We start from the raw sequence: 27,945 nt of genomic DNA on the forward strand, positions 1-27,945 counted from the left end.
AACACTTCCAACCCATTGACGGATATGACTTCGTTTCCATGGATATCTATCTTTTTTCTTCAAATCAGTGGTGTTAAGATTATCATGAGGAAACAGCTAAGCACCCACTTCTTCATTTCAGTATAAAAGGTTGGGTAAATGTTCAACTCTTTGAATTTGTTAATTAGTTGACTTCCAGGATTTCATTTACTTTTGTTAGCAGAAACCAAGGTCAATGATGACTTTCAATTTCCTTCTATTTTTTGGTTCAATGATTTCAAGATTACCATACAGCAACTACTTGTTTTATTTTATACTTAAAATAGAAACAAAGACTTTTCTTTTTTGTTTATTTCCATTTTACGAGTAGTTTAAGTATAATGACATTAGCATATGTCAAGAAATAATAATACATGCATGCATCCATAATTTTATTATAAAATAAGGTTTGATATTGTTTCACACGTTAAATTAGTTTATGTAGAATACAATCAGTCAATACTAATTTCATCTTATATTCCAATGATGAGAGGGTCAAAGGGTAATGGATTCATAAAGTTTCTGCAATCAATGGGGGACCTGACATTACCAACTTGACCCTTAAATGGCCAGCATTTGGGGTCACCCACTTGTGTAGAGGTTGTTGAAGCTATTACCTCACTACCAAGCTTCCAATGTCTTTACCAACATAAATACAATGCACAGTTTCTCAATCCGAGTTATAAGTCAGTATGTATGTGACGGTACTCCTTCACACTGGTCCAGCTCACTAGTGGGCATTAAATACTTATCTTTTTCAGTGCATTATAAATCCATGGGCGACTGTGTTGGTGATGCAAGACAGTCATCCGAAATAAATGCATGAATGTTATCAGAAAACCATACCCCATTTCTTATGGTAAAGCCAACCAACTTATTCATTGCAAAGCCATGTCTAATAATTTTCTGAAAAAAGTGAAACAAGATAAGGTAGTTGATTGCCTCGCCCCAAAATAGTACATAAAACATAACAAGCACCTGCATCTGGACCTCAGTCAATTATTAATACACTTGTTCATTTCACTCCCAAGTATCATAGTTATAGTACGCGACCTTGAAGTTGTTAGGATTTCAGTCGCCTCCGTTGTAAATCCATCTCCGTTTATCCAGCAGATACTGCCTGTGCCTTCTGTCGGGGTGGTATGTGAAGCCAAACCTTCATCATGTCATATGCCGTGAATCCAATTGCCACAGAAGGAACCACCTGACAACCAAATTGTAACACATTACTAATTAGAATTAAAACCATCCAAAGGCCAAGTGAAATAGGCAATTATAAACAAAAGGTCACACTCAACTCCATACAACTCTCCATCTGGATTTCTTGAAAGCACCAATGTTTATTGTTTCTCAAAAGTTAGGACAGACAAAGCTAACAGATACAAATCTGCAAAAGTGAACAGCTATGTTGATATTGTTGCTGAGATATAGACTACCTTAATATAATTAATGCTCAAGCCAGCAAACAATTGTCTCCACCCCTGATTACGGACAATAGTAGTAAGCCCTTCTATTGTGTTCCTGTATCTCCTGCCACCTTGAATTGTTGAACACTGAAGACTTTCAACCTGTACCGAGACGTTCAAAAATTACTTCCCAGCTGGGTCAATCACAAGCTAGGTGCCAATGGAAAAGTGGATAGAGACGCTAATGACTCAATGCAATTAATCATGGTTGGCATCATTAAGAGAACACAATAGCAAGTATATCAGGTTGAACAAACTACTTTCCACTCAGTTTATTTAACCAGGTTGGTTTCAATATATCTAGCACTTATTTTAGAATGTGCATACCTCAAAACATGTAAAACATCCCACAAAAGTTTCCGTGCTAATAATAACACATGAAAGAGAAAACATATTGCTAATTCCCAACAAAAAAGAATAGCAGTTACACCTCCTAGAAATGTATAGGTATGGCACAATACCTGCATCTGTCTCCTTACAACATCTAGTGGGTATGTGAAGGTCTGTCCAAGTAACCCAGCCAGTGCTCCGCAAGAAACATGCATCAGAATTGACTTTTGGTGCTCTTCAGGAACACGTGTCTTTAGTGCCTCATAAATGTAGAACTTTAAACCAGCATAAGGAAGGATCCCAACGAGTGTTGGACCTATGTAAAACAAAAAGTTTCATTAAGAAAGCACAACTTGCAAAGAAAATACATAAGATGCAATATGAAGCAACTAAACTAAAAAAATAAAAAATAAAAACTATATGTTAAGCTAATGAATCACTATTGTCATGAAAGACTGAAGATGCCTTAAATCAGACAATAACAATCATCATGTCAGTAATCAAAATAACTTATGCACCGAACAAGGAGCCTTTGTCAAAATAAACATATTCATTCTTAATTTATAATATGAAACATTAAAAACAACTGTCTACATACCTACACCTCGATATAATCCACGTATCCCGCCTTCCTTGTAAACAGTTGTCAGCACATCAGTTATGCCACTATATGCAGGTCGAGGATAGAAACCTCTTATACCAGAACTGAAATTTGTTCTGGTGTCCACAACCTATTGAAACCATAAAGTTACTTAAAAAGGTAAAATATATAAATAACATTCTTTTCCTTTAGTTATCCAAGGAGCCTGATAAGTACTGACATATTTCCATGGAATGAGTGTAATTGTTCCAAATGCATCAATTCTATGCTGCTATAAGTTTACTTAAAAAATTTTCCATTGGAAACTAATGCCATGAGTGCTTTACCAATTCACATGCACAACCAGAGTCAGCAATTACATGATAGTAACAATAGATTGGGTTAAACTAGTCTAAAAGGATGACACATGTACATTATTGTAAATACCGGCCACCCAGATCAACCTCACTTGAACAATGGAAAAGGATTCAAAAATATTCAAGAGAAACTATGTTATTTCAATCAGAACTTCTTACCTGATAAGCAAGTTTAGTACGAGCCAAGTCCAAGGGATAAGTGCATAACACTGCTGTTCCTCCAGAAGCAGAACCAGCTAAAAGATCTACAACAGGTCCTGATCCCAAGGAAGAAAAATTATCTAAGATCCAACCCCGATACTGCTCGTAAGTCATGAAATGTAAGGCAGCATAAGGAATGATCCGAATAAGACTAGCTCCATTTCCTCTGTGAGTAAGAATAGGCATGATTTAGGCTAACTTCGATGGGAGGACAGAGATAGACGAAAGTGGTAAAATGTTCTGCTAACTTACTTATAAAATCCAAGAACACCTTCAAGCTTTAGTACCTTCCTTAAGGATTGACAAACCCCAAGAGATTGGAAACCATCAGTCCTTGTCTGCTCAATAGAGAAAGAGAGAAAGACAATCATATGACAACTGCAATTAGTAATGTGCATGAAGCATAAAAACACATTGGTGGAGAAACAAAGTAAGCAACAAATAAGTAACTTGATAAACATCCAGCAAGCACCAGAGAACATATATATATAAAAGTTAAGCACCAATGTGACTGGAAATGAATTTTGCAGGAAAATCACTTACTTAATTGTAACTGGCCTACTCAAAAAGTAATAAGTAACAACTACACAAGACCCAAAACCAAGCTAAACATTTAATTAAGGTCAGCATAGCAAAATGCTAAAATAAAAAACACAATCTTTTGCTTTGTATTTATGAATACTGCCAAAATCTAAAAAAGGTGACGTAGGTATATGACAGCTCACCTGCAAGAGTATTTTAGTCCGTTCTAAAGGTGCAAGGGTAGTTTTAGCAAAAGCTCCAGCAGCGCCACCAGCAATTAGCTCTTTGACGTAAACAGGCAAACAATCAATGTGGGAAACCTCTCTGTGTGCGGTTGAACCATCAACGAGGTCGGCCATGTTTGCTGTCAATGTATGCCCTTGAGGAGAACTCATATCAAAACATCCAACTCGAACCAATTATATTACCAAAGTCTTCCTCAATTCAACGAGTTTGTCAAATTATGATTACCCACCCTGAAGCTTGAAGAACTCTTTATCCCATCTATCTCTTGGGATACAAAAAGAAAACGATTTCTGTTCAAAGGGAAGATTCAATGGCCTGAGAACGTCCAGATGAGAGCCGGGAAGGTTCACAAGCCGATCCTTTTCTTCAATAACAACAAGATTCATCCAAAGACACAGAGAAAAACAGACCACAAAGATACCCAAAACCCAAAACCTACCCTTTCAGTTACAACGCTGCTCCCATGGGATCTTTATCATAAAAAGCTTAAAAACCTTTTTTTTCAAACTAATCAATCTCAATCTAGATTCATCGAAAGTCTTTCCTTTAAAGCGCCCAAAGCCACCACTTTCATAAATAACATAACCCTCAAGTACTCTAAAAACCAATCAATTCAAAGAGTTTCCACTGATTCCAGGTTCATATCATTCAATACCCATGTGAGATTAATCCAAGGGGGCTTCAGAAAACGTACCAGAACAGAAAAGGGGGTTTAAATCAAAAAGGAGAACAGGCATATAAATTTTGGGTAGAAACAAGAATCTAGAAATACCTGTTCTCCTTCAGAGAAAGAAGGAGGAGGTTTCTCTACGGAGGTTTTCTTCCCCTTTCCTTTCAGAAAGCACGAATTCGTTGTTCGCTGTGCGCTGTTTTGTTGAAATTTAGAAGGGGAAGCGCTGTGATGCTGACTATGATGCATTAAGGTCGGTGGAGCTCAAACCTAATCCACGTTGGATGTTCCTACTGTGCGGAAATGATTTATTAGGGCGCAACAACATAGGCGATTGGCTGATTTGGACGGACCAGGATGTCCTTTTAAAACCATTTGTTTGATTTGTCAGTTTTCACCTGGACCTCACGTAGCTAACATCCTCAGCCAATTGCTTTTTGTATTCTAGATAAGTACCGGAGGAGGAAGAGTCCTTGCACAACTCAAAAATGAAAAATCTCATATGACATTCGGTTGATGGGCAAGAGTACTACTACCATGGACCATGGGGAGCATGCACTGGAATCATATGTAACATTTCCCTCATTGAATTCTGGTTACTGACTCTAGTTTTACTATATAAGGATGTAACCCATGGTAATATAGCGAGTTTTGCAGAAAATTTTGGGTATATATCAAGAGATTTTACCAAAGATTAAAATATCCCATTCTTTTAAGTTTTAATTAAAATTTTAAATAAATTTATTAATTTTTGAAATAGACACTCTATTTTAAAAATTATATTTTACTAGATACATAAGTTCAATAGTTAATATTTTTGTCAATTTGATAACATGATAATTAAAAATAATAATTTTCTTATTTATTAATATTAAAAATTATTATTATATAATTTTATTAATTTAAAAAAAGCTCTCGATTAGGCTCTCTAGGGAAGTTGCGGTCGAACTCTCTAAGAGAGCATTGGTGCTCTGCTGGAGAGCTCGATCGGAACTCTAGATTTGGTGCTTGGGTGGTCGATTGATGCAAAGGACATTGTAAGTCGATTTAAGAAAAAAAATAATAAAAAAATTTTAGATATTTTATATTTAATATTGATATCATGTCTAAGATGAAGTGTTCATTTTAAAAAATAATAAATTTACGGTTAATTTTGATCAAAATTTAGAAACTAAGATATTTTAACCTTTACCAAAAAATCAATCCGGCAACAAGCTAGCTAGCCGTATGCAGGCCAAAAAGGTTCATTACATGTAAGGACCTTATTTGTGATCATATGCAAGTATCATATGTAAGGCCAAGTTGTCATAATTGTGAGACACTGGCGCTTTTGAATTAGATTACGCTAAAGATGCAATTAATGTTGCTTTCAGGCCTACTTATCAATGGTATCAGCAATCTCCTAGACAGTGCCATGTACTTTTGGTCTTAGTCACGTATCCAGGTTTTAAGGAACATTCTGTCGTAATCAAGTTGTTTCGTTTAACGTTCAAGGTAAGAATTTGTCTCCAAGTGGCTATAGGCATGATAGGAACAAACTTTTGAAGATGCGGCGGAACTGCCCCAGGCAACCCTCCCATCATCGTATATAACCTTAAAATGCTAGAACATGCATGCCTTTCCAGGTGGGAATGTCTCATCATACATGTGGAAAATCTGTCAAGGAGACTCAGACAAATTACCGGCTTTCCGATCTTTCATGGAAAATGGAGAGAAGGGTTGGTCATCATAGATGCCTTATAATTGAAGGAAGCTAGTTGACTAGTGACACCAAATTCAAATACTGGTTGTAGTAAATATTCATTGCCTTTAATTTCCACAACCTTTCGTCACGGAAACAACTGCAATTCTTTCATGAAAAACACGAATCTACCTACGACCTTCACAATAGATTATCCTCTAACATCAACAATCTTCTTCCTCTTGTCATGCTCCCTCTTTCTCCTTGTCTTGATTAGAAATCGTGTCTGGGTTTCTGAAGGAACATGTCCTAGACAACGATACGGTGCTCAGGGACCTGGGATGGTATGTTGTAACTCTATTACCCTTGCCATCATAGATCACAGCGTCATCATGATCATCTGATACTCTACATTTTTCACCTAATATAATCGTTTTTGTCCAAACCGATTCTTCAGCTTTTGATTTCCCTTTCTCCCGAATCTTGTTCACCGAAATGCTTCTTTTGTGCTTCAAGCTCAAGGTTGAGCTTAGTTTTCGCGACGACGCGGACTTTGTCATGAAATTGTTGCACGAATAGGTCTCTCTTAATGTCCTCATAGCTGGTGGTGGAGGCAATTCTTTGATCACTTCCTCTGAGTTGTCTGTTCTCTCTTCCGTTTCTAATGTTATTGATGTGGTGACAACTGAGGGTGGTACCAACGTAGTTTCTGCTGCGTTATTGGATGGTGGCACATCCAATTCTGACGTCTCTGCCAAATGAGGGGCTGCTGATGAATCAGCTGACGGTTTTCTCCGGAACCCGCATAGACCAGTGATTATAGCAATGGTTGCAGCCATGCCTGCCACCAGGAGAGAAAATGGCAGTGCCGAATGTATTATGGGATCACCATCTAAAGGAATCATCCTTCCCATCGTTTCAAACATAAAGCATGGGAGTTCGAAGAGTTAAAAGCCGGAATTGCAAGGTTGTTTTCGATTTCCCTAGGCGAGAAAACGGTGTTGGAGAAATGAACTGGATGTGTTTTGTGTTTGTGCTTGGTTTTGCTTTGGTGCCATCTCCTGTCAAACAAGAAAATTTGCTTGAATTAAGGAGTGGAAGGGAAGGAAAACAGAGGTGAGGAGGCAGAGTTGCAAGTTGTTTAACAGCTCCTTCAAGGTTTCCATTTTTGGTAAAGCAAGCTCATTGGCAGTTATGGTAGTTATTACCTTCTCAACTTTTGATTGTAAATTTGGAATTGACGCCCTGATGATAGCGTCAATTCTTCCATTTTCATTAACCTAGCATGGACCTATCGACCTAGGTGTGCTGCCTATGGCCTCCAATATGGGCCAATCCTTGGCCCAAGTTGGAAAATCAAACTTTATTTCCATTCAAAATTCATTTTACTTTTAATCAACAATTTACCTTTGATTTTTATTTTAAATAATGAAGTGATTCATTTTTAACATTAAAGTTTGACTATATACAAAATTTGTACTTAATTATATTATGATCACATCATTTAGCCAAAATTTAACTCGACTCAAAAGTCAACTAGTTCTTTTCAGATACTAATTGATTTGATATTTATTTTAAAAACGTGCAAGACTTTTATAAAAAAAAATTAAACGAATTATAAATAATGAAGATTTAATTTGATTCCAATCATTATCGAAAAAGAATTAAAAAAATCAAATTTACCAACTTTGTTGTCATGTCACATTGTTAAAATTAGAGGAAGGACTCTGTCACATATTAAATAATAAGTAGATTCCAAATTAAGATCAAAAGTTAATTAACATATTTTCCTTGTGAAACATTAATAAAATCAATAATGTTAAAAAAATAAATTAGATGACCTAAAAGTTAGGTGGTGTTATTTTATTTTGAGAATAAAAAAGAAAGATTTAAACCCGATTTAAAAAAAAATTATATATCGAGATACATTGAGGGATTTTAGTTTTTTTAAAATTATATTATAATTTAGAAAGGAACTACAAATGAAATTGATATACATTATGTCAACTGTCAAGGCACTTTAAAGTCTAATAGTGAAAGCAACAACTTAGGTCTTTACTCCAAATTTTATAACCTTTTTCTAGGTTTTGTTCCTAACTTTAATGAATAAAATTCTGATTTGGATTTTTGCTTTGACTAAAGAAAAAACAAGCAATAGTTAGTAAGTAAATTTGTATAAATTATATTGATAAATTTTAATTAATCATAATAAAAACTGTTATAATGAGGATTGAAACCGACAGAGAGACGTTGGATTAGAAAGGGAATGGAGCATGTGGGCTTCCTCATGTTCTCTTCTTCTATACTATAAAAGAACCCTCTTTGATTTTCCTTCATTTTTTTGTTGGCTTTTTTTTTCTTATTTATTTACCAATTCAGAGATCAACCCAGATTGCTTTGCTTTTGAAAGAAGTGGTTTTTGGTGTTTCTTGGTATCTTTTGCGTATTTATATATTAATATAAAATATATTTGATTGATTGTTCTCTTTCTTTCAGAAAGGTTTTATTGGCAGGAGGACAATTTTTATCTCTTCAAAGGCTTTTGCTTTTTGTTTTCTTTAGTGAAACTCAATGATTTGAGATTGGAATAAAAACAAAAACTGATATAGATAGAAGAGAGATATTGTGAATGGAAGAAGGGGAAGCCAGAAGCAAGTTCAAAAGGGTGTGTGTTTTCTGTGGAAGCAACTCTGGCCACAGACAAGTCTTCAGCGATGCTGCTCTTGAATTGGGCAATGAACTGGTTTGCGTTTTTTGCTTTAACACTATCTCTATACACATTATTTTGAATAAAGTTTGTGTTATCGGTCTCAAAAGATGAACTTTTTAATGGTTTTAGTACTTATCTTGAGGTGGTGGTAGGTGGGTGTTTGTCTTTTCTTGGAAACTGGGGTGGTTGTTTTAGATTATTGGAGTTCAATGTTTCCAACCATTTATTGGGTTATAGTTTCTGGTGGGAAGGTGAGTTTGCTGATGTTTTTGATTCCATGACGGTGGAGTTGTCATTTGGTGTTTCATGTACTGAATTGGGGTTGCTCTGTTTCGTGTCATGACACTGTTGACCATCAAGGTAGTTTCTGCTGACAGGGTATTGCTCTTTTTGACTTTACGTGAGTAAATATTATGAGTTGAAAAATTAGGTGTTTGATGCAAGCGAGTTATTTGGCAAAATGGATCTTTTCCAGTTTTCTGTAGCTTGACTTCTATGTCTAAATTGTTTTCCTTTTTTAAATAATTTGTGGACTTATGTCTTCCTTATGGTTGATGTCAATTACAATTTACAGGTGGAGAGGAAGATAAACTTGGTGTATGGTGGGGGAAGTGTTGGGTTGATGGGTTTGATATCCCAGACAGTGTATGACGGAGGTTGTCATGTTCTTGGGTAAGTAAAGAACTTCCCTTGCCTTGGAGAGCCTATTTTTAATGCTTTTCTCTGCAGAACCTGTTACAAGTTGCAAGCAGCTTCCTTCTTATTCACATTAGGTGTATTACTAAGAAAAAAATTGTTCTTTATATGCAGGATAATTCCAAAAGCTCTCATGCCTCTTGAGGTATCTGAACTCGTAACCGTTATAACTATTGTTTACCAAATATTGGGTCCAAGTGTCATGTTTAATATGATTTTATTAAGTGTGAGGTTTTCTTTCCTGCATTTATGGTTTTATACAGTTTTATCATTCACATCACCGAATTTGGTACATTAGCAATGGCTGATGTTGCTCAATGGCACAAGGGTCTTTATTATTAGGACAAATATTGGTAAAAGAATTTGCTGGAATATCTTTGATGTCAATTGTTGCTTTGGAATATCTTTGATGTCAATTGTTGCTTTCTTTAACTGTAAGTATTTATGTCTTGGCTGCTGAAGATTTGAGATAGATTAACCATTAGTGCATAATCCTGGAAAATATTGACAGATATCAGGACAAACTGTTGGAGAAGTTAGAACTGTTTCAGACATGCATGAGCGTAAAGCCGCAATGGCCCAAGAAGCTGATGCTTTTATTGCTCTTCCTGGTAATAATACCTTGATCTTTGTCATCAATAGGAAAGAATGAAAAGGAAAATGTTGGTGAGGTCTTGTTTTTTAATAATAGAGCTAGTTCTAACATTAAAATTTATTATTTTAGGAGGATATGGAACAATGGAAGAGTTGCTGGAGATGATAACATGGTCCCAACTTGGAATACATAAGAAAACAGTAAGGCATCATTTTTCAAGCTTGAAGAATTAACATGATCCCAACTTAGAATTAATGGTGCTATGTGCATTACATGTAATGCAGGTTGGTTTGCTAAATGTTGATGGGTACTATAATAATTTACTTGCTTTATTTGACAATGGCGTTGAAGAGGGTTTCATTAAGCCTAGTGCTAGGCATATAGTTGTCTCTGCTCCAACAGCCAAAGAACTTTTGATGAAGATGGAGGTATGAGCCTAACATTTTGTTGTGCCTTGTGATTAATTGGTTGCCCTTATTTTCCCCTTTGTTATTAAAAAATGACTTGAGAAACTCGAGGAGATGAAAGGAACGGCTAACCTGCCAATTAAAGCGATTCAAAACTTTTCAAAAACATATGGTCCAACTTGAATCTGTGAATGATTCCAAGTCTGGCGCGGCAGCCTTCAGTTTGTTGTTAACTGTTATCCTTTCCTTTTTGTGTGTCGGTGTGTGCTTTCTCTGTACAATAACATTAGATGGGAGCTTGCCATGCCATCAGGTTTTCATTAAACTTCTACATGTAGGAGAACATGTGGGAAAAGACTATTACTAATTGTAACAATTAGGCCTCGGATTACAATTATCTAAAACTTTAGTTAATTTTGCAGCAATACACACCTTCCCATGAACATGTGGCTCCTCATGAAAGCTGGCAGATGGAGCAACTTGGTGATTATCCCAAGCACCTAAATGCGCAATGAAGCATTGGTGGTAGGTTTCTCCCTGTTGATTCCTGATGTGATTCATCATCATTGAGTTGTGCACGACAATCTATTTGCATGGGCCACATGTTGGTCGTTTACCATGTACTTTTATCACCATAAAAAGGGGTTTGATCCTATTAAAATCATCTTAGCTGTTTTACAGACATGCACGGATTTATGGCCAACCTAGCTGCTATATATCTTTAGTCATATTAATTTGTTACTACTACATATTCAAGACAAAAATACGTTGCAATGCAAAAGGTTTTATTGCAGAATCTTCTAAGGTGTGGTAAGATGGTCCCACTGTGCGGTGGATTTGGTGGATAAGGTGCATGAGTTGGGGACATCTTATAAATTTAGCAGTGAAGTTATAGAATCCCAAGCAACTAAATCTGGCTTACCTTTAAAAACTGCCAGGGTATCTTGGTGACAGTTGTAGGTCTTTAAAGGCAATCGGCCGGCTTTCTAAGGCTTTTCTTCAAGGAGAGGGAAGCTAAAGTTAAAACCTCTTTACATTTACGGAAGGGAATGGGGCATAGGGTAAAGCTGCTAGTTGACAACTGATTCATACCTCTTAGCAATATTTTGCTGCACGCATGACCAGTGGTCGGTGGACCACAAGGCCTTGGGTCTAAAGAGAGTGATTCCAAGAACCAAGTGCCCGAGTAACCTTGCCTTTTCTGCTTCTACCTTTTATACTGCCACTTCCTATTTTAAGGAGATATTTTGCTAAGGCTCATTCCCTTCCCTCTGTGGGGAAGGCTAAAGTAGGAACATTTGCTGCTGTAAAATTTTTGACAATGATAATTCTATAACTCTTTGAATGATATCCCAATGCGAACAATCCTTAGTTGGCAAGGTCCATCAAACAAATTTCAGTATCCTGTTACTCCAAATTCGTAACAAAACATGTTTTAGGATTTCCGTACCCTTACACCAAGAAGATAACAAAAGTTGGACATTGCAAAAGAAATGAGCAATGACTGAAAGATATTTGGCTATGAAGTCTTGCTCTCCACTGTTCCACAAGCATCTGAACTTGTCTAGGTATGGTATAGCAAGCTAAGGATAATGCTTAAGCGAGCAGAAGAAAACCTTGTCCAAAATGTGAGGAACTATGGCTAATCTGTTACTTTTCAGAAACATTATATGTAGCTATCTTGACAAGCTCGGCCTTACTTAAAGATGCCAACTGCCTCTCACATGGACTTCTCAAGGGATAAGCTACCAAGGGGTCCTAAATGCCTGTGGGCATCTTCTTAATTAATTTGTTCATTGATTTCTGTTAGTAATATACTTTTTTTTTTAATTTAAGAAATTTAGTAATATACTTTTTCGTAGGGGGGGGGGCGGGGGTGGGGGGGGTGGGGTAATAGGTATTGCTGTTATTAATTTCAAAAATAGGGAAAATGAACAGGTCAGCCTATTTACATTGTTAGTCATGCCGGGGCGTGGCCCATGACTGGCTGGTTTGGTTCTCCATATTGGGTTTTGTTTTTCCTCATGGGACATTCACTACACTAGTGGTGGCTCGTGTACAAGTCATGGTGGACCTTGCAAGTCGCGTCGCGTCTCGTGTCATCTCGTCCTCTTATTATGACATGAAAACGAAAGGGGTGAAGGGGGAGGTGGCTGTTGGCTTGCCCTGGGGTCCCTCTAATTCTCTTCTTCCTTGGTCTTAAAATGGATGGCTTCAACAACCCAAAAGCCATCAACTGTTTACCAGACATACCATGAGTGATTGCAGACCGCAGAGGTATCCCACTATTTATGCCATAAGGACTCTGGGGGTCCCCTCCGGCCTCCCCTCCGGCCTCCCCGTCGTCCTCACTGTTCGTTCAGAAAGGACTTTGGGGACCCTCCCCTTTCATTACACCTTTTCCCACTCAGGAATCAGGTTTTGTTTTCCAATTCAGACAGCGTCCTTTTCATTATTGTCCTCTCATTCTGACTTCTGAGATGATTGTTTCATAAATATATTCCATTCTTTAGTGAAAGGAAGAAACAGGTATTTAAAGTTAGGAAAATGATGGTACTTTCACTTCCAAAGCTTCCCTTTCTTCTTATTCTCGCATCCTTATTAGCCAATTAGCAGTATGAACAATGCTCATGTCAGTGCTCTATTAGTTTTAACAAGGTTACATTGACAAGTATTATAGGCTTCCTTTGGGATCATACTTGAAGCATTTATGAAGGGTTTTCGTGGTTTAGAGAGAGATTCAGGGATTCGTGAAGGATTGCCCTTGCCAGTGCCGAGCGAATAGCATAATGAAATGCTTAGAAATACAGCAACAGGGAAAGAAAAATGCTTTCCTTTTCTATCAAACAGAATTTTATTACAGGTCAAAGCACATAGCCACTTGTAACATACTGATTAAGCTAAAGCTTGTACTTGGGTGAGGGAGGAGCCTCAGTTCTCAACGAATGATGATGATGATTAGACTGGTAATCGCTGCCTCCGATTATCACCCAAGTCAACAATACAGGATTTTCACTGTTCTTTCTATAGTGTAATGGTAGGTGAAATACAGAATAATCACCAATTGCCCAAGTGTATATGCTTTGCACACAGTAGGTCTTTACAAGGTTCTTGGCTCTTGCTCTTGTTCCCGCGTGCGCATGTTGGGCGGATGGAGGGGGAATTATTCGATGCTTAACAATTAGCAAACAAGAGAAAATGCCATGATTGCTCAGTGTTTTCCGCTCATCTGATCATAACCGTTCATCAAGTGACACTGAACCCCACAAACGACTGAAGACTACAAATGAGCTAAGGACGTCAACTGACAAGTAAGCATGGACAGACCACTCCTTGAATCCGTTCCTCAAAAAGCCTGAGTTGGGCTACGGTGCAGACCTTTTTGGTCCCTTGGCGATTCTGAGGCTATTTATCCCCAGGTTGCTCATTCAAGGTTTTGCATGAAACAAGGGCAGCAATGGATTTAATTTGCATACTGTATATTAGGGTCATTTTTAAAAAAGTTTTAGTTCACAAATTTCACAATTTGATGTAAAACGCAGCACTGTGAAGGACTGATATTAAAAATTTCAGGCCCTCCAAATAAACCAGTAATCAAATTGAATGTACTGTACATCGCAACCCCTTCCAGACCCAAAATTTGATCAGAGATTGATAGTCACATATGCATGTGCGGTGATCTTTTGTTTTCTTAATTTACGCCTTCTCCTTAGCTGGTGTTGGTATCAGATGATGCAATGTTGCTGCCTGGATAACAGCACTTGGACTTGGATCCTTGACTCGATATGACCCTGACCGCCTAAGATTGAAATTCCTGTCCACTCCACTAGGTATTAAGTTCCGCAATGGCCATGGAAGGTGCCGCATCAGTCTTGTTGAACTTACAAGCAAAATCACACCCATCATGATGAATAACCTGCAACAGGAATATCTCAGGTAAACTGCAATTTCATGGCAAAAATATTTAATTTGAGCTACAAGAATTTGAAATCTTAGCAGATATCCCAAATAATGGCACTTACAAAGAATCGGTACATGACAGTAAATGATCAAATGATTTTGAACTAAGTATCATACACCTATTGATCTAAAACAAAAAGAGTGGCAGTGATCGAACTTTTCTTTTTTATTTTAAAAAGAAAAATGTGGTAGATAGGGTTGTTAAACTGGATCATATCAACCACAGAAGCTTTTCTATGCACACACTCCACTATGACATGCAATAAGTGCCAAACCACAAGGAGAGGATGTTCAGGAGCCACATACTATGAAATTTTGGAATATGGTATTATTTTTGTATAATATGTGTGTAAACATTTGGTTGTCAACTCATATACCATCCAAGCAGAAGTGAAATACGAGCAACTGGTGCTGAAGGCAACCGTTCACCCAATGCAAGCATACCAGCAAGTACACCAGTTACAATTGATGCCACAGCAGCACACGTGGAAATCACAATTGCTCTGCCATGCTTTAGGCCACGAGTCTGCTCAAAAGGCGTAAAAAGATTATGTTATAACTATTCAAGAAGCTCAAGCCTGCAGCAATAGTTGCCACAACTATGCAAACAGAATCACATAAGTGGACCCTGTTAAACATGAATTTCCTGACAATTAACTTTGCTTCCACTAAATCACAACATAAGTGGACCATGTCAGACATGAATCCCCTGAATCAAGCACATGGACATGAACTTGTTATCCAGGACAAATGTTTGGCTTGGCTGAAAAAGGCTAAACTAGCTTTAAAGCAAGGATATGGATATCATCATGCATAGATGTCACCATGAACCACTTAGGCGGCTGAAATACCTGGTAGTAAAATCCAGTACCACTACAACATATGCTGATTGAGACACATAAAGGAATCAACATCCTGGAGAAACCCTGCTCCGCAAAGACAAAACCCATCTTTGATATCACTGATGCCATCCTGCAAACAGATGAAACTCCATTTGAGGTGAACTTCTAGAACTACAATTAACACATCAGTTTTGATGAAGAGAAAAAATAAAACATGAAGAGAAAGAATAAAATCTACAGAAAAAGTGGTTCAGGTGAAAAGAGTACCCAAATAAAATTCCTGATTCTAAGCCATATATAATTTCTTCAACAACTTCATACTCCATCTGCATGAGAAAAATTGTTAAAAAGTGCATAACAGTGAGGGGGAAAAAGAAACAAAATGTTCCATAAGTGAATACCATTAAAGAGTGAAAGGAACATAAATCTTTAAAATTGGAGTGAGAGAGAGAGATTTACCAGTTCTTGTTCTCTCCGTTGCCGCTTGCAGATGCGAAGCCACCCATTTAGGAGTACCTGTATAACCATATATAGAGTATCAAACTATTATCACAGAATGGATTAACCCACAATAATGATCAAGAGGACATGAAATATAACATGAGCATGACTAGGATAATGTTTGGAAAACAGAAGATTATGAATCCGAGACATCAAAAAGTATGGATAGCCCTTTCAAGTTCAATAGCCAACATCAGCAACAGATCTTTAGTTTTTTAAAATAATCCACCTCCACGAAAGTTAAAATTTTTAACATTTTAAATTCAATAGAATCGATCATTCATAAAATATTTCAAGTTTTCTAGGACTTCTATACTGAATTTACAAACAATTCATTCATCAATAATAGCCATCATCACGCCACTCAAATCTTGCACGTTGGAGGAGGTAGGCACTGTCAACAAATTAATCACAATTGGCGTGCTATGTTTAAACTACAAATTCAATTTTGTGACTCTGGTGGCTGAGATTTAGGACTTGGTTTAATTGACTTGTGTTGTTAGATTAACAATGCAGAATTTATTGATTGGTCATGTCCTTCAGATAACTTCTAGAAGTTCCCATGTAAAGTAATACCATTTTTGGAATAATGCATCAAAGCCTTGCATCTTTTAAAGTCATGAAATGCTCCATAGAACTTAGAACTTAGGAATTTATATGTTTCAAGTTTGCAAGACAAGAATTTAATCATGAAATAAACGCTCTCACAGAATCCCACAACATTTTTTTAATAATAAAAACATATAATATTAATATAAAAACAGTACTATTAGATAAGAGTACAGGAAAAAGGTACCTACAAACAAGATCATGACAAGGAATGCCAACCATGGTAACTGTAACATAGATACTGAAGAAGCCTCTTGCTCTTCTCCACCAGCACCAACTCCTGAATGTACCAAAAATAAAAGAAGGCTATTACTTTATATACATCAAAAGTATTCTATTGGGCTATCATATATCTAAACTGGATCGTTCTGCTTATTGCAGAAACTATATGCATAACCATAACGAGAGGTTGCACTTTACGGAATTAAAACCCTTAAATCATTGACAAAAAACAATATGAAGATGCCAATAGAGGAAGGTATTAAATAAGTTACTCTATGCTTTCAATTAAAGTGAGAACTATCATGTCACTTGACTCTCTGTGTAATCATACCTATAGAGTTGATTGTGCGGGGAGCAATTAAATATGAGAACCATGAAAAACTTACATTACCTATGGTGCCAATGCCAGCTAATGTAATTCCCATCCAGTCAATAACATTCATGACTTCCTGTAGATAGAAGTGCGAAAAGATAGAAAGAATGGCAAGCCCACAGCCAGAAACTGGTTGAATGACAGATACCTGAGCAATAATTTTGTCAATACCAAGATAAGCAGCACAAACAATTTACACTATAAATCGTCAGATATAATATTCAATCAATGCACAGCCAAACATTGGCCATCATGTAGATAAAGTAGTAATCTTTATAACAATAAAGTTATAGAGGAATATCAATTTTCGTTTCATGGCAGAAACAAAGAAATCATTAAAATCAACTCACCGGGGCCAGAGATAACGCTCTCAACATCAACAAGGCACCGCAAATATCCATTAGAAATCCTATCACCCATGATTTATTAACAGCATATGCTCTTATCACCTATATAAACACATGCACATTCAGTCAACATTTAGACCAAATCCAATTCTTCTATCTCATAAAAATAACATCTTAGGCAATGTCTATTAACATTAAAAAGGAACTCCATTCAAAACCTGATCTCAAGCTGCAGCAACTGCTAAGACGGAACAACAACCCAAACCCAATACAAAATTATAAACTTTTGATGACTAATATTCCAACAGTTCCACAAACTGAAAAAATTCCAGACCAAAACCCAATCCCGCAGTCGCCTTAAAAGTTTTCGTAACTATCATTCAATAGCATTAAAATGAGAGATACCCAGAAACAGAAAAGAGAAAACCCGCAAAAAAAATGGTGAATAAAAAAGAGAGAATTGCCTTGAGCTTGAAGGACAGAGGAGGGAGAATAACAGTGCCCTTCTTTTGTAGAACTTTGCCTATATTATTACCCGCCGTGGCTGCCAATGTTAAACAGATCGATTCCCACATTTCTTCTTCTTCACTATCTCTCTGAAATCAAACAAACCACCAAAAAAGATCCGTATCTGAAAAATGAAAATCTCCCTTGCAGCGTTTTTTTTTTTTTTTATCTAAAACGGGAATTTACGGGTGGGTACAGGGTTTGTCGCTGCATTACGTTATCCCCTCTTTTAATAATTCGGGGTTGGCAATTGCAACCTGTCATTTGCTGATTGCTTGTTCCTTGACATGTTCCCACGTGCGATTCGGTGGTTGGTTTATTGAGGCTGAGGAGAGATTGGAAGCAGTGAAACGTGTCTGGGAATAACAACTCTCTCTCTCTCTCTCTCTCTCTCTCTCTCTCTCTCGTTTACTTGAATTCTAAAAGATAAAACAAAAGAATGGATTCAAGTCATAAAGTGCTTGTCAATAGGCAATAAAGAGGAAAGGAGATGAGATAGGCTAAAGGGAGGTGTAAGAACAGGACATGACTGTTTCCGTTGATATGAAAGGGGAAGGCACGTTTTTTGTTATCCAGTGAGATCCTGGAATAATTATAAGAATCTTCTCTTTTCGTCTTTGTTCTAAGTAAAAAGTCAACATCAAATTTCAGTTGTACCAAAGTAATATCTATAATAACTTTGAGATTTCTACATTCAGTGGTGAATTACAGCTATGCAGTCTAGCAGCAAACTTTGATTAAGCTAATGTAATATAAAAGGTTTACATGAAGTGATAATTTCTCCACTTATCTGTCAGGATTGATTAAGGCCACAAATTGGCAATGTCTCTATTTATCATCAGCTCAACTCCTTAGTGTTACTATTTGAGAAATGGAAGAAGCATTTGCTGGCCTAACTGCCTAGCAAGAATTGCCAGAATCCCAGCATCAAGGCTAAGAAATGGAACACAAGAATTTGGCACCCAAGACCCGTGAGGAATGGGGGGACAATCACTCTCAAACTGGAAACGGTCCGCCACACCCCCGCCCCGCCCCTGTTTCTGTTACCAATGAAAGAACTTACGTAACCTTGCCATATTGGCTCTTGCCTTTATCTAATTCGGCTGAGCTTCTGTAGATTGAAGACCCTTGTTAGTCGTGATCTTGTGACTCCTGTTCCTGTAAGCTTCCAAGAAAGCAACCTCGGCTGCTTCTTGGGTAAGGTAGACTATGACGGGAAAACGTGCTGAGATACTAGTGAAAGAGTGAAGACTCAAACCTAAGCAAGAGAGAAAAAGACGATTACAAACTGTAAACTACCAGGCCATGTCTATTTGGTCTTTAAAATAGCTGATTGGAATGCGGGCACAGTTTCTGAAGTTGGCAAAGACTATTATACTCCTCATTAACATTCAAACATGGAACAGGTTCTCATGGGAAAACAGATTAGACGTCAAGGCTGAACAGAAATGATTCAAACGCGAGCTCATTCGATAATGCCAATTGCCGATGCTTAATGCACTCTTGGAATCATGTCGTATAATTATCAATCTTGTTCATGATTCACGCTAATGCCTGATATCTACATCGTAAACAAGACTATGAGAGAGAAGAAAAAGGGGGGATCTTGATTGGCTGAAGCGATTATGCTTCACAACTGTGAAAGTTTAACACGGTTGCAAAGAGGAATAGCCCAATAGCTATACAGCACCGACGATTTGGCAGAAGACAAAATGTTCTTTCCATGGAGATAATACTCTTTCTACAGACAGTAATCAATTATCTCTTTTTGAAAAGGAAAAGAACGAAAGTGCCATTCCATGACATGATAATTGGAAACTCAAATTCAAAGACATACCACCAGGATCTATTAAGAAATCCAAACTCAGAGAGGATGCATGCAAAGCATTGCAGAAGAGCAACTTTCGGCAAAGACAGTGAAATCAGTTTCATGATGACTTCAACATAAACGACAGGAAAAAGCTAATGAATGGGCAGGACAGCACAGCATGGTCATTTCTTCCATTGAGGTTTACAACTCAATGGCAGTTCAAACTGCCCTGATTTCCGGTAAGGTAGCTCATATGTAATTTCACCATAATTTGCTGTTAATGGCTTTGGAATGACCAAGTTAAATTGATGTAATACGGCAGATTGCATGGTAAAATAGAGAAAACAGAACAGGAATACAAGTCTAGAAAGCGACATAAGACATCAGAAAACAAGCATCCCCATACATGCCCATCAAGAAAGCCCTCTCCTCTCTTTCTTCATGAAATTATATGCTCATGTTAATTCTGTAAATCGATATGACTAGAAAGCAATTTAAACAAAGACATTTTGGTGAGTTCAAATCAACTACTTATTGGTCTAATAAGGAATGAATCCTGGTTGTGAAGCATCAGCTAGAGATGACCTCAAGTATAGGTCACTGGCAGTCAACTGAAGAATGCTTTAAAACATTGAAGTCCCAGACAAACAAGAATCCCTGATACATGACTGAAATATAATGCAATCTTAAGACTTTCATGCAAGTTGTATCTCAAATCGAGAACCGGAAGAAATAGCATATGTACTACAGGGCTTTCTGAAACAAGACAGCACTAAATGCCCATAATTGTGAAGTTTGAAGTTCCTACGTTGGTCCAAAATCTACAACAAAATATAACTCGAACGCGGTCCCGAATTTATGAAACATTACTGACATGGATGGCTTGTCCCCATGACATACACCACTTAAGCCCCCATGTGGAAGGAATAGTTATTGGTATATTGGAATCTTAGGAGAAGGAAATTTCATGAGAAAACTAGGATATTACAACAAAGACTGACAAACAGGCAAAGACCTCGAGCACCATGCCTTAGGCAATAAGTACCTGAGAAGGTGAATCCCTTTACAGAAAAGAAATCATTAGGAGACAATTAAAGCAAGGCACCTGATCAGCATTTCCTAGTTACGCATCATTTATACCCAAAAAATGGGATTAAAAGTTACAAACGCTGCATAAGCTTTAGAAGATCAATGCTCCTTTATAAGCCTAGTAACAAGGTCTAAAAGTTTATCCATAAAAAGTGAAACAAGAACCACACAGTCCATGCACAGATATGCCATGACTCATCATAGTAATGGAAAACCAACGAGCAGAGCTAACAGCTCAAAATGATCAAATGAGGCTCCAAAGTAGATTTATTCTCTAGAACAATCAGGCATCAAATGCTGACCCTTAAGACAATACAGATGAAGAGAGTTTCTTGAACAAGAGCTGCGGAAGAAGACTACGATCAAAGCTACTCAAAGAAACCTCCCTTCGCCAGTGAATAAAGAGCGAAGATAGTTATTACAGACAATAATTATAACAAAACGAACCCGTTCACTTTTGTTAATAAACTGGTGAAATAATCAACGATTCAATATATAGAATAAGACTATAAAAGAAACCTCCAAACTAGGGGGTCAACGCCTTATGATAATGAGACCACCAAGAATTTTGAAAGGAACCAACATGTAAAATTGTAAATATACACCCAGAAAATTGTTTCCAGGTTATAGCGCAGCAGTAACCAAATTTACAATCAAGCTAGCCCACATGTGGCCAACCACATCAAGAATTTTTAACGAAAATCTTCCTTTTGACACAAGAATTGAAAATTTTTTTCACACATACCTTGGATACAAGCAAGAAAAACATAAAGAGAAGAGCAACAAATAGCAAAAGCCCAACTGCCCAAATCACCACCAGCCATAGACAACTTGTGTGTACTTATCTTTAAGCCACCTAAAGCTCCTCCTCAAGGACCCTTTGACCTTACCTTCCACGCTATACATCTTGTAACTAGCAACCCTTTTCTTCCTCTGGAACTCAGGGTCAGCAAAGCTCCATGACTTTGAAGAAGATGAGCCAGAAGTACTCTTCCCTTTCTTCAACTTGAAGTCCCTGTTGTTGCCTGTGTTATAGTTGTTAGCCATCTGGGACTGTGCATAGGAAGCACTATAGCACCGGAGATCATAAGAAGCTGAAGGCCTAGGTGGTCCATGGTAGGTATCCAGCTGCATCATCCCATTTCCATATGATCTTGATCTGTTGTAATCTTCCATTGAATTTTGGCAGACTCAACAGAGATTCCTAGAGGTGGTGGTGGCCTGGTGGGGGGGTGTTTGTTTTGGTGGTTGAGTTCTTTTGATCTTGACAGATGAGGGAAGAACAAGAATTATAGAACCTGTGGGGTCCTATACGAGTGGAAAAGCTTGGAGGTGATAAAATAAAATAGTTAAACTCTGGATTAATGTAAATTGGTATTCATCTTTTTTTATTATTTCTGCCTTCGCCACTTTTCCATTTCTTTCTCTTGTGACTTACTTTGGGAGGACATGGAATTGATTCTAGATGGCGTGTTTAACGGGGGAATCATGTTGTCCACTGTCTACGGCAATTATTTATGTTCTCCTTGGTACAATACATCTGCATTGACCAGTCATACTTTGAAGCAGAAACTATTCATAAATTAACTTTATGCAAAAAAAAAAATCTAGTAAAAACTCTTTTCATTGTTCAGTGAGCTTAGCCATTGTCTTTTTGTCGATTAAAATACATAAAAAGTTCCTTTGATAATCCTGCCCCGTGGTTAGGGACTCCAGGTTTCCAGTTCTGTTTCAAAAGAGATGGAGAAACAGAATTGACAGTTTTAAGGCTAATATCTTTCTTTCTGCATCTCTTTCACCACTAGTAACAAGCCTGCATGAACATGAGTACAACAGAAGTGAAACAGAAAGTGTTTGTACATTTATTTGCTGCTCTGCATTAAGTTGCTGCTAAACTGTGCCTTTCATTCAACTCTTTTTGCGTTTGTCTGTTCCAATCAGCAACTTAAGATCAACTGATCAAAACCCACAAATAACAGAGGTACTAGTAACTACTAACAACCCCAAAAGGCAACTCGTTTTTATGTCGCTTGGTTCACACACCAAACTACCTCTAGTCAATTACGTTGGCGTTGAAAAGAATTCCCCGCAGCGCATACCCTTTGAAGCGGTCTAAAAACTCAATTAAATACTCCCCATCCCTCATTCTTTTTCTTTTTCACTCGTTGAAAGCTTGACATGACAAGTCTTCGAGTAACTCGTATGCATTTTGGGTCCCCAAATGCTTGCTTAGATCATTTCGTAAATCATATTCTGATACTTAAATGCAAGGTACGCGATGGTTAAGCAAAGGAAAGACTAGAACTGATGTTAAGTCAGCACTTTTTATTTATTTATTTTGGAGGGGCATTGAAGTTAGAGCATCTTTTTCATATGCTCTGACGAAAGTTCTTATCCGCATTTTACCCGACGGGTTGTGGCTTTAATACATTGACAGCGATGAGCAGCATTCCAGGGACCAGGCTTCACAAAAGTTATCAACTTATCATGATTGTAGGGCTAGACGCTTGCTCCTGCGGGTGGAAAGGGGTGGAAGTGGAGAAGCGAAGTGCTCACCACATCATATGGGCGCCAAGCTCAAAAGTCGGTAGGCCATACGGCCCTCGCTCGCTTTTACCGAAAGTTCCGAACGCGTGACCAGGAAATAGTCCAGCCAATATTTTAAGCACTCGTTTCGACTCCTCTGAACTTCCCTATCAAATAGAATCTAGATGCCCACTAATATATAGATAGCATCATCTTCCCTTAGCTGTGAAGCAATTCTGCAAAGAGAATGAGCAGCTGCCACAGAACATGCTAGTATACTAGCATGTTTTACAAAAAATTTTAAACCTACAAATGATTTTGAGACTAGGGGAGCAATTTAGATTTTAGCTCCACCTACATAGATTTAGGCATTAGGTCTTGCAGTCTTGCTGCAACAGAGATATCGTAAAACTAAATATAAGTCAATAAGCTGGAGAAGCAGAATAGAATATCAAGCATCAAACATTGGGAAGACTGTCATCTGCCAACCAATTAGCACAATTTTCCATATCTGAATGAATGCTAAATAACACATGCGCAGCCTAGATGAATACAACCTTCTACAGCTGCTAACAGGTTACATTCAATGACTCCAATCCCTCCTTTCTTGATCGGACTGAAACTCTCAAACAATCATGCCAACTAATTAGCTACGGGGAGGAGACAAGAATAACTACCAAAATGTCAACAAAAGGCAAGTCCAATAATCTAAAATAATCAAGTTACCACTCTACATAATATCCTCTCAAATAGAGAAACTAGAGGAGAAAAAATAACATAAAACAACATAATTTAACATAAAACTAGAACAATACTACATTTTTTTCTTACTTGGACACACACCAAATCAAAATTTGAACATCAGATTTCTAAATGGTAATGGGAACCCATCTAAATGTGCAGGAACAAAAACCCCTTCCAACTGTAAGGGCACCAGACCTTAAAACTTTGTCACCTCCAAGTAGCCATTTATCTAGCCAACCCAAAACAGCATCAAATAAGATCAGCAACATTTGACGGCAGCTCCTCAACCACAACATTATAGAACTTCTGGATGTCAAATAGCATCCTCTCATCATCCCTGGTCACAAAGTTGATGGCAACACCTTTTCTCCCAAATCTTCCACTTCGACCAATTCTATGAAGGTAGTTCTCTGGTTGTGTTGGGAGATCATAATTGATCACAAGAGAGACTTGCTGAACATCAATACCTCGAGCCAAGAGATCTGTAGTGATAAGCACACGAGAGGATCCAGATCGGAATTCCCGCATGATGATGTCTCTTGTATTTTGGTCCATATCTCCATGGGTGGCAGAGACTGTATGATCACGACTCCGCATCTTGTCTGTAAGCCAATCTACCTTACGCCTAGTGTTCACAAAAATTACGCTTTGGGTGATTGCCAAAGTCTCATAGAGATCACAAAGTGTCTCAAGCTTCCATTCCTCCTTCTCAACATTGACATAAAACTGCTTGATACCCTCAAGGGTAAGCTCATCACGCTTCACCAGAATCCTTACAGGTTTGTTCATGAACTTCCTTGTGATCTCAAGGGCTTCAGGAGGCATTGTAGCAGAGAAAACTCCTACTTGAATTTTGGGTGGCAGTAACTGGAAAATGTCATAGATCTGGAACATAACAACAGAGTCAACAAAACAACAAACCAAAAAACAGAAAATCACAGCAAAAGGAAGAGCTAGCTTAAAAACTACCAATCCAGAAATTGTCACAATTCCAAAATATACATTTTGTCAACTACTAGAATGCTAATAGGTAAAATATTTTCTCTTAAGCATTAACATGTAAGAACCTAATTAAATTCTCATTATATCCCAATAATTAGCTTTACAACTAAAGCTATCATCTTCTAGGAAAAGCACAAGAAATATTACATACAGCTTATAAGTTAAAAAAGGACCTGATCCTTAAAACCTCGTGAGAGCATTTCATCTGCTTCATCCAACACAAACATCTTTATGTGATCAGGGCGGAGAGATTGTCTCCTCAACATGTCAAACACACGGCCAGGTGTACCAACAACCACATGAACTCCAGTGGAGAGAATCCGTTGATCTTCACGGACACTGGTCCCACCTACACAAGCATGAACCTTAACACCAAGGTAATCACCTAATGCCCGCATGACCTTCTCAATTTGTTGTGCTAATTCTCGAGTTGGTGCAAGGACCAATGCTTGGCACTGAACTAAGCTGTAGTCAAGCTGCTGTAAAATTCCAGAGCAAAAAGTTGCTGTTTTTCCTGTTCCGGACTGTGCTTGTTGAATAACATCAAGTCCCTTGCAGAATGGTACAATCCCCCTTTGCTGAATTGCAGATGGCTTCTCAAAACCTTCAAAGAAAATTTTGATCGATGTAAGGGACTAAAGTCTTGAAAAATAAAAAGAAATGAAGCTGTTGCTAGAACTTCACAGTCCACATTTTTACCATAGCAAATTACAGGTTGTTAATTGAACATACATATAAGATAAAACCTAAATTAGTAAACAAATTAATCAAATTTGAATCACCTATAAAGTCCAATAAGTTTTAATAGTGCTACTGCATACAGCAAAACATCAGAGTATTACACTATGACCCCTTTGAAGTTGTCAACTAACAAAGTAGTAGCAATTGATCCAACTTACCATAAGCATAAATGCCCCTAAGAAGATTCTCTTGCAATCCCATAGAATCAAAAGTGTCATAAACTTCATCATATGTTGTAAAGAATTCTTGCCCATCAGCCTCAAGTCTGCTCATATTAATTTACCATCTCAAGCATTAGATATCTTTCTTTAAAATCTGAAGCTTAGCAAACTATAAACACACCAGCTAACAAGTCATAAAGACCATGAAGAAGCAAAACAAACTTATATTTCAAACAATAAATCTAACTCTGAAAGCTTAAATACCTTGAAACAATACAAGGAAATTATAAAAAAAAAAAAAAAAAAAAACCTTACTCATTCATTTTAGCATCATACTGGCGAGCATCAAATTGAGATCCCTCTGGTGCTGCAGCAGCCATGACTGCAAAGAGCAACCCATACTTAAATAAATTATAAAAATTACACATTCCATGTCTAATTTCATGTGGCAATCTTGCCAGCAGGATCCAATCATCAGGCCAAAGACAATTGATTTAGTCTTAATCAGAAAAATTCCCAAAGACAACCCATGAAGTTCACCTACTTCTATTTGTTCATGGTGCTGAATGCCAACAAGGTCTAGAATTACCTTTATACATTAACCTATATAATATTTGAAAGAAACAAAGGTAGAAAATCACAACTACACGAGTATCACAACCAAATTAAACGTTTGAAGTATATTTTGATAAGTAAGCTGCAATAATTTAGCCAAAAAAGAACAACCTAAGTCCCAAACTAAGATCTGCCGGATGAAAGTGAAACCCATGTCCAAAACAACAAAAACAAGCTGGGTTCCATTCTCACATGTTAATTCTTCAAGCAAAAACGATATCAAAACAAAGAGCAAAAATTTATAAAGCTAAGCAAATACTGTAAAGAAGCTAAACAACATAAAGGGCGATAAAGAAAAGAAAATACTACCTGGTAGTGAAGATGATTGAGAGAAATTTGTGAGCCGGGGGGTGATTTTTTAAGGCTAGGGTTTTGGCCCAAACACCTCGGATCTCTCTGTCTCTTGGAGTAAGTAAAGGGCGAGAGAGGGTCGATGGATAGAGACTAGAGAGACTGAGAGGAAAAAGAGAGACCCACAACCGGCGAAGCTCCGGACTTTATGCATCCTCCTTCCTTTCCTTTTATGTTTTCACGATTTTACCCCTTTGTTCCCATTCTGCGGCGTCGTTTTGAACTACCAGAAAGAATACCAATAGTTGGGTGGCATGAGATTTTATTTATTTTTTTGGTATAAAAGTTATTAAATTCTTAATTAAATAATTACGTGACATTAATTGGCAATTGAGTAAAAGTAAGAATAATTAGAGAGAGTCTTTGATAATACGTAACAAATAATAATAGAAGAGGACACTTGCGTCTTGAGGAAGAGGTAGACGACATAGGATTATTCGACGCAGGCGATGTACTAGGTTTCTGGCAAAAGTTTAAGATAGATAGAACCATGTAATTTTCTTACAAAAACAAAGGAGTTGTTGTCGCTTCATCTTGGATACATAGATCTAATGTTAAGAAACTTAACATTGAGAGTATGACACGTTTCCTTCTCTGTCATAATTTGCACTCAAATGAAAACTTTTGAAAACATTTCATTCTAAATTGAACAAAATCAAAAGTTTGATCCTCATATGAAACATTTAGTAAAACTTTTATGCTGATTTGAGCAATTAACTTTTTTTATGTGTAATAAAGATGATAGGTCATTTTTTTATGTGGAAGTAATTATCTTTTATTTACCCTTGCTAGTTTGAAAAATATCCTCTTACTCCTATGAAGTTTGGTAGAAAATACACTTATTTTCAGAAAAAGAAATATTTTTAATTAATAAAATAATTTTAAATGAAAAGGCAAGCATATCGTCCATTTATTATTTGTTTCGTTATTTTTGTTGTTTCTCTTTTCCTTTTTTCTATTATAGAAAATTTATTTTAACAACTAAATTATGAAATTTAAATAATTTTAAAATTATCTTTAATTACTAAAAAATAAAATTTTAATTA

The 27,945-nt window shown here is 37.2% G+C and overlaps 5 protein-coding genes across 9 annotated transcripts; 1 reads left to right on the top strand and 4 right to left on the bottom strand.

Moving 5' to 3' along the window:
* Window positions 1-892: 892 nt before the first annotated feature.
* LOC18588086 (mitochondrial carrier protein CoAc1) lies at window positions 893-4,716 on the bottom strand. The gene is made up of 7 exons (XM_007012253.3): window positions 3,698-4,716; window positions 3,225-3,310; window positions 2,931-3,138; window positions 2,413-2,545; window positions 1,946-2,130; window positions 1,455-1,586; window positions 893-1,222 (listed from the first exon to the last, which is right to left on the bottom strand). The coding sequence occupies exons 1-7, from the start codon at window positions 3,887-3,889 to the stop codon at window positions 1,121-1,123; spliced, it is 1,038 nt and encodes a 345-aa protein (XP_007012315.3). The 5' UTR covers window positions 3,890-4,716; the 3' UTR covers window positions 893-1,120.
* Window positions 4,717-8,340: 3,624 nt separating this feature from the next.
* On the top strand, window positions 8,341-11,834 carry LOG8 (Putative lysine decarboxylase family protein). Of its 5 annotated transcripts, none has more exons than XM_088810056.1 (8): window positions 8,341-8,834; window positions 9,376-9,473; window positions 9,612-9,642; window positions 10,009-10,108; window positions 10,222-10,292; window positions 10,377-10,520; window positions 10,922-11,024; window positions 11,438-11,834. In XM_088810056.1, exons 1-7 carry the CDS (start codon window positions 8,721-8,723, stop codon window positions 11,012-11,014), a joined length of 651 nt encoding a protein of 216 aa, XP_088666182.1. In that variant the 5' UTR covers window positions 8,341-8,720; the 3' UTR covers window positions 11,015-11,024; window positions 11,438-11,834. The 5 variants fall into 5 exon arrangements, with proteins under 5 accessions (XP_088666182.1, XP_088666183.1, XP_017982000.1 ...); XM_088810057.1 differs by lacking the exon at window positions 11,438-11,834 and adding an exon at window positions 11,294-11,312; XM_018126514.2 differs by lacking the exon at window positions 11,438-11,834 and adding an exon at window positions 9,053-9,179 and having other exon boundaries at window positions 8,343-8,834; window positions 10,922-11,183.
* Window positions 11,835-13,933: 2,099 nt separating this feature from the next.
* Window positions 13,934-18,275, bottom strand: LOC18588089 (magnesium transporter, putative (DUF803)). Its single transcript, XM_007012259.3, has 9 exons — window positions 17,818-18,275; window positions 17,357-17,455; window positions 17,025-17,154; window positions 16,603-16,691; window positions 15,761-15,817; window positions 15,569-15,627; window positions 15,311-15,431; window positions 14,837-14,985; window positions 13,934-14,415 (listed from the first exon to the last, which is right to left on the bottom strand). The coding sequence occupies exons 1-9, from the start codon at window positions 17,926-17,928 to the stop codon at window positions 14,196-14,198; spliced, it is 1,035 nt and encodes a 344-aa protein (XP_007012321.3). The 5' UTR covers window positions 17,929-18,275; the 3' UTR covers window positions 13,934-14,195.
* A 3,050-nt stretch (window positions 18,276-21,325) lies between these two features.
* LOC108663167 (ABC family ABC transporter, putative (DUF3511)) lies at window positions 21,326-22,232 on the bottom strand. Its single transcript, XM_018126537.2, has one exon. The coding sequence runs from the start codon at window positions 21,933-21,935 to the stop codon at window positions 21,570-21,572; it is 366 nt and encodes a 121-aa protein (XP_017982026.1). The 5' UTR covers window positions 21,936-22,232; the 3' UTR covers window positions 21,326-21,569.
* Window positions 22,233-23,967: 1,735 nt separating this feature from the next.
* Window positions 23,968-27,026, bottom strand: LOC18588091 (eukaryotic initiation factor 4A-2-like). The gene is made up of 5 exons (XM_007012261.3): window positions 26,858-27,026; window positions 26,249-26,315; window positions 25,931-26,037; window positions 25,205-25,635; window positions 23,968-24,914 (listed from the first exon to the last, which is right to left on the bottom strand). Exons 2-5 carry the CDS (start codon window positions 26,311-26,313, stop codon window positions 24,279-24,281), a joined length of 1,239 nt encoding a protein of 412 aa, XP_007012323.1. The 5' UTR covers window positions 26,314-26,315; window positions 26,858-27,026; the 3' UTR covers window positions 23,968-24,278.
* Window positions 27,027-27,945: the final 919 nt, after the last annotated feature.

The sequence above is a fragment of the Theobroma cacao genome, chromosome 9 (genome assembly GCF_053813885.1).
Source record: "Theobroma cacao isolate CCN51 chromosome 9, ASM5381388v1, whole genome shotgun sequence".
Classification (NCBI taxonomy): domain Eukaryota; kingdom Viridiplantae; phylum Streptophyta; class Magnoliopsida; order Malvales; family Malvaceae; genus Theobroma; species Theobroma cacao.

Bases quoted from the DNA above. Each gene is read 5' to 3' on its own strand.
- LOC18588086 (XM_007012253.3), bottom strand. From the start codon at position 3,889: ATGAGTTCTCCTCAAGGGCATACATTGACAGCAAACATGGCCGACCTC. The intron at 3,311-3,697 runs GTGAGCTGTCAT...TCTATTGAGCAG, and splicing joins GGACTAAAATACTCTTGCAG to ACAAGGACTGATGGTTTCCA. The intron at 1,223-1,454 runs GTAGTCTATATC...TTTGGTTGTCAG, and splicing joins TGAGCATTAATTATATTAAG to GTGGTTCCTTCTGTGGCAAT.
- LOG8 (XM_088810056.1), top strand. From the start codon at position 8,721: ATGGAAGAAGGGGAAGCCAGAAGCAAGTTCAAAAGGGTGTGTGTTTTC. The intron at 10,293-10,376 runs GTAAGGCATCAT...CATGTAATGCAG, and splicing joins TTGGAATACATAAGAAAACA to GTTGGTTTGCTAAATGTTGA. The intron at 10,521-10,921 runs GTATGAGCCTAA...TTAATTTTGCAG, and splicing joins AACTTTTGATGAAGATGGAG to CAATACACACCTTCCCATGA.
- LOC18588089 (XM_007012259.3), bottom strand. From the start codon at position 17,928: ATGTGGGAATCGATCTGTTTAACATTGGCAGCCACGGCGGGTAATAAT. The intron at 16,692-17,024 runs GTAATGTAAGTT...TGGTACATTCAG, and splicing joins AGCTGGCATTGGCACCATAG to GAGTTGGTGCTGGTGGAGAA. The intron at 14,986-15,310 runs GTATTTCAGCCG...CCTTTTGAGCAG, and splicing joins GTACTGGATTTTACTACCAG to ACTCGTGGCCTAAAGCATGG.
- LOC108663167 (XM_018126537.2), bottom strand. From the start codon at position 21,935: ATGGAAGATTACAACAGATCAAGATCATATGGAAATGGGATGATGCAG.
- LOC18588091 (XM_007012261.3), bottom strand. From the start codon at position 26,313: ATGGCTGCTGCAGCACCAGAGGGATCTCAATTTGATGCTCGCCAGTAT. The intron at 26,038-26,248 runs GTAAGGTTTTTT...TAATATGAGCAG, and splicing joins TATGATGCTAAAATGAATGA to ACTTGAGGCTGATGGGCAAG. The intron at 24,915-25,204 runs GTCCTTTTTTAA...GTTATGTTCCAG, and splicing joins CACGAGGTTTTAAGGATCAG to ATCTATGACATTTTCCAGTT.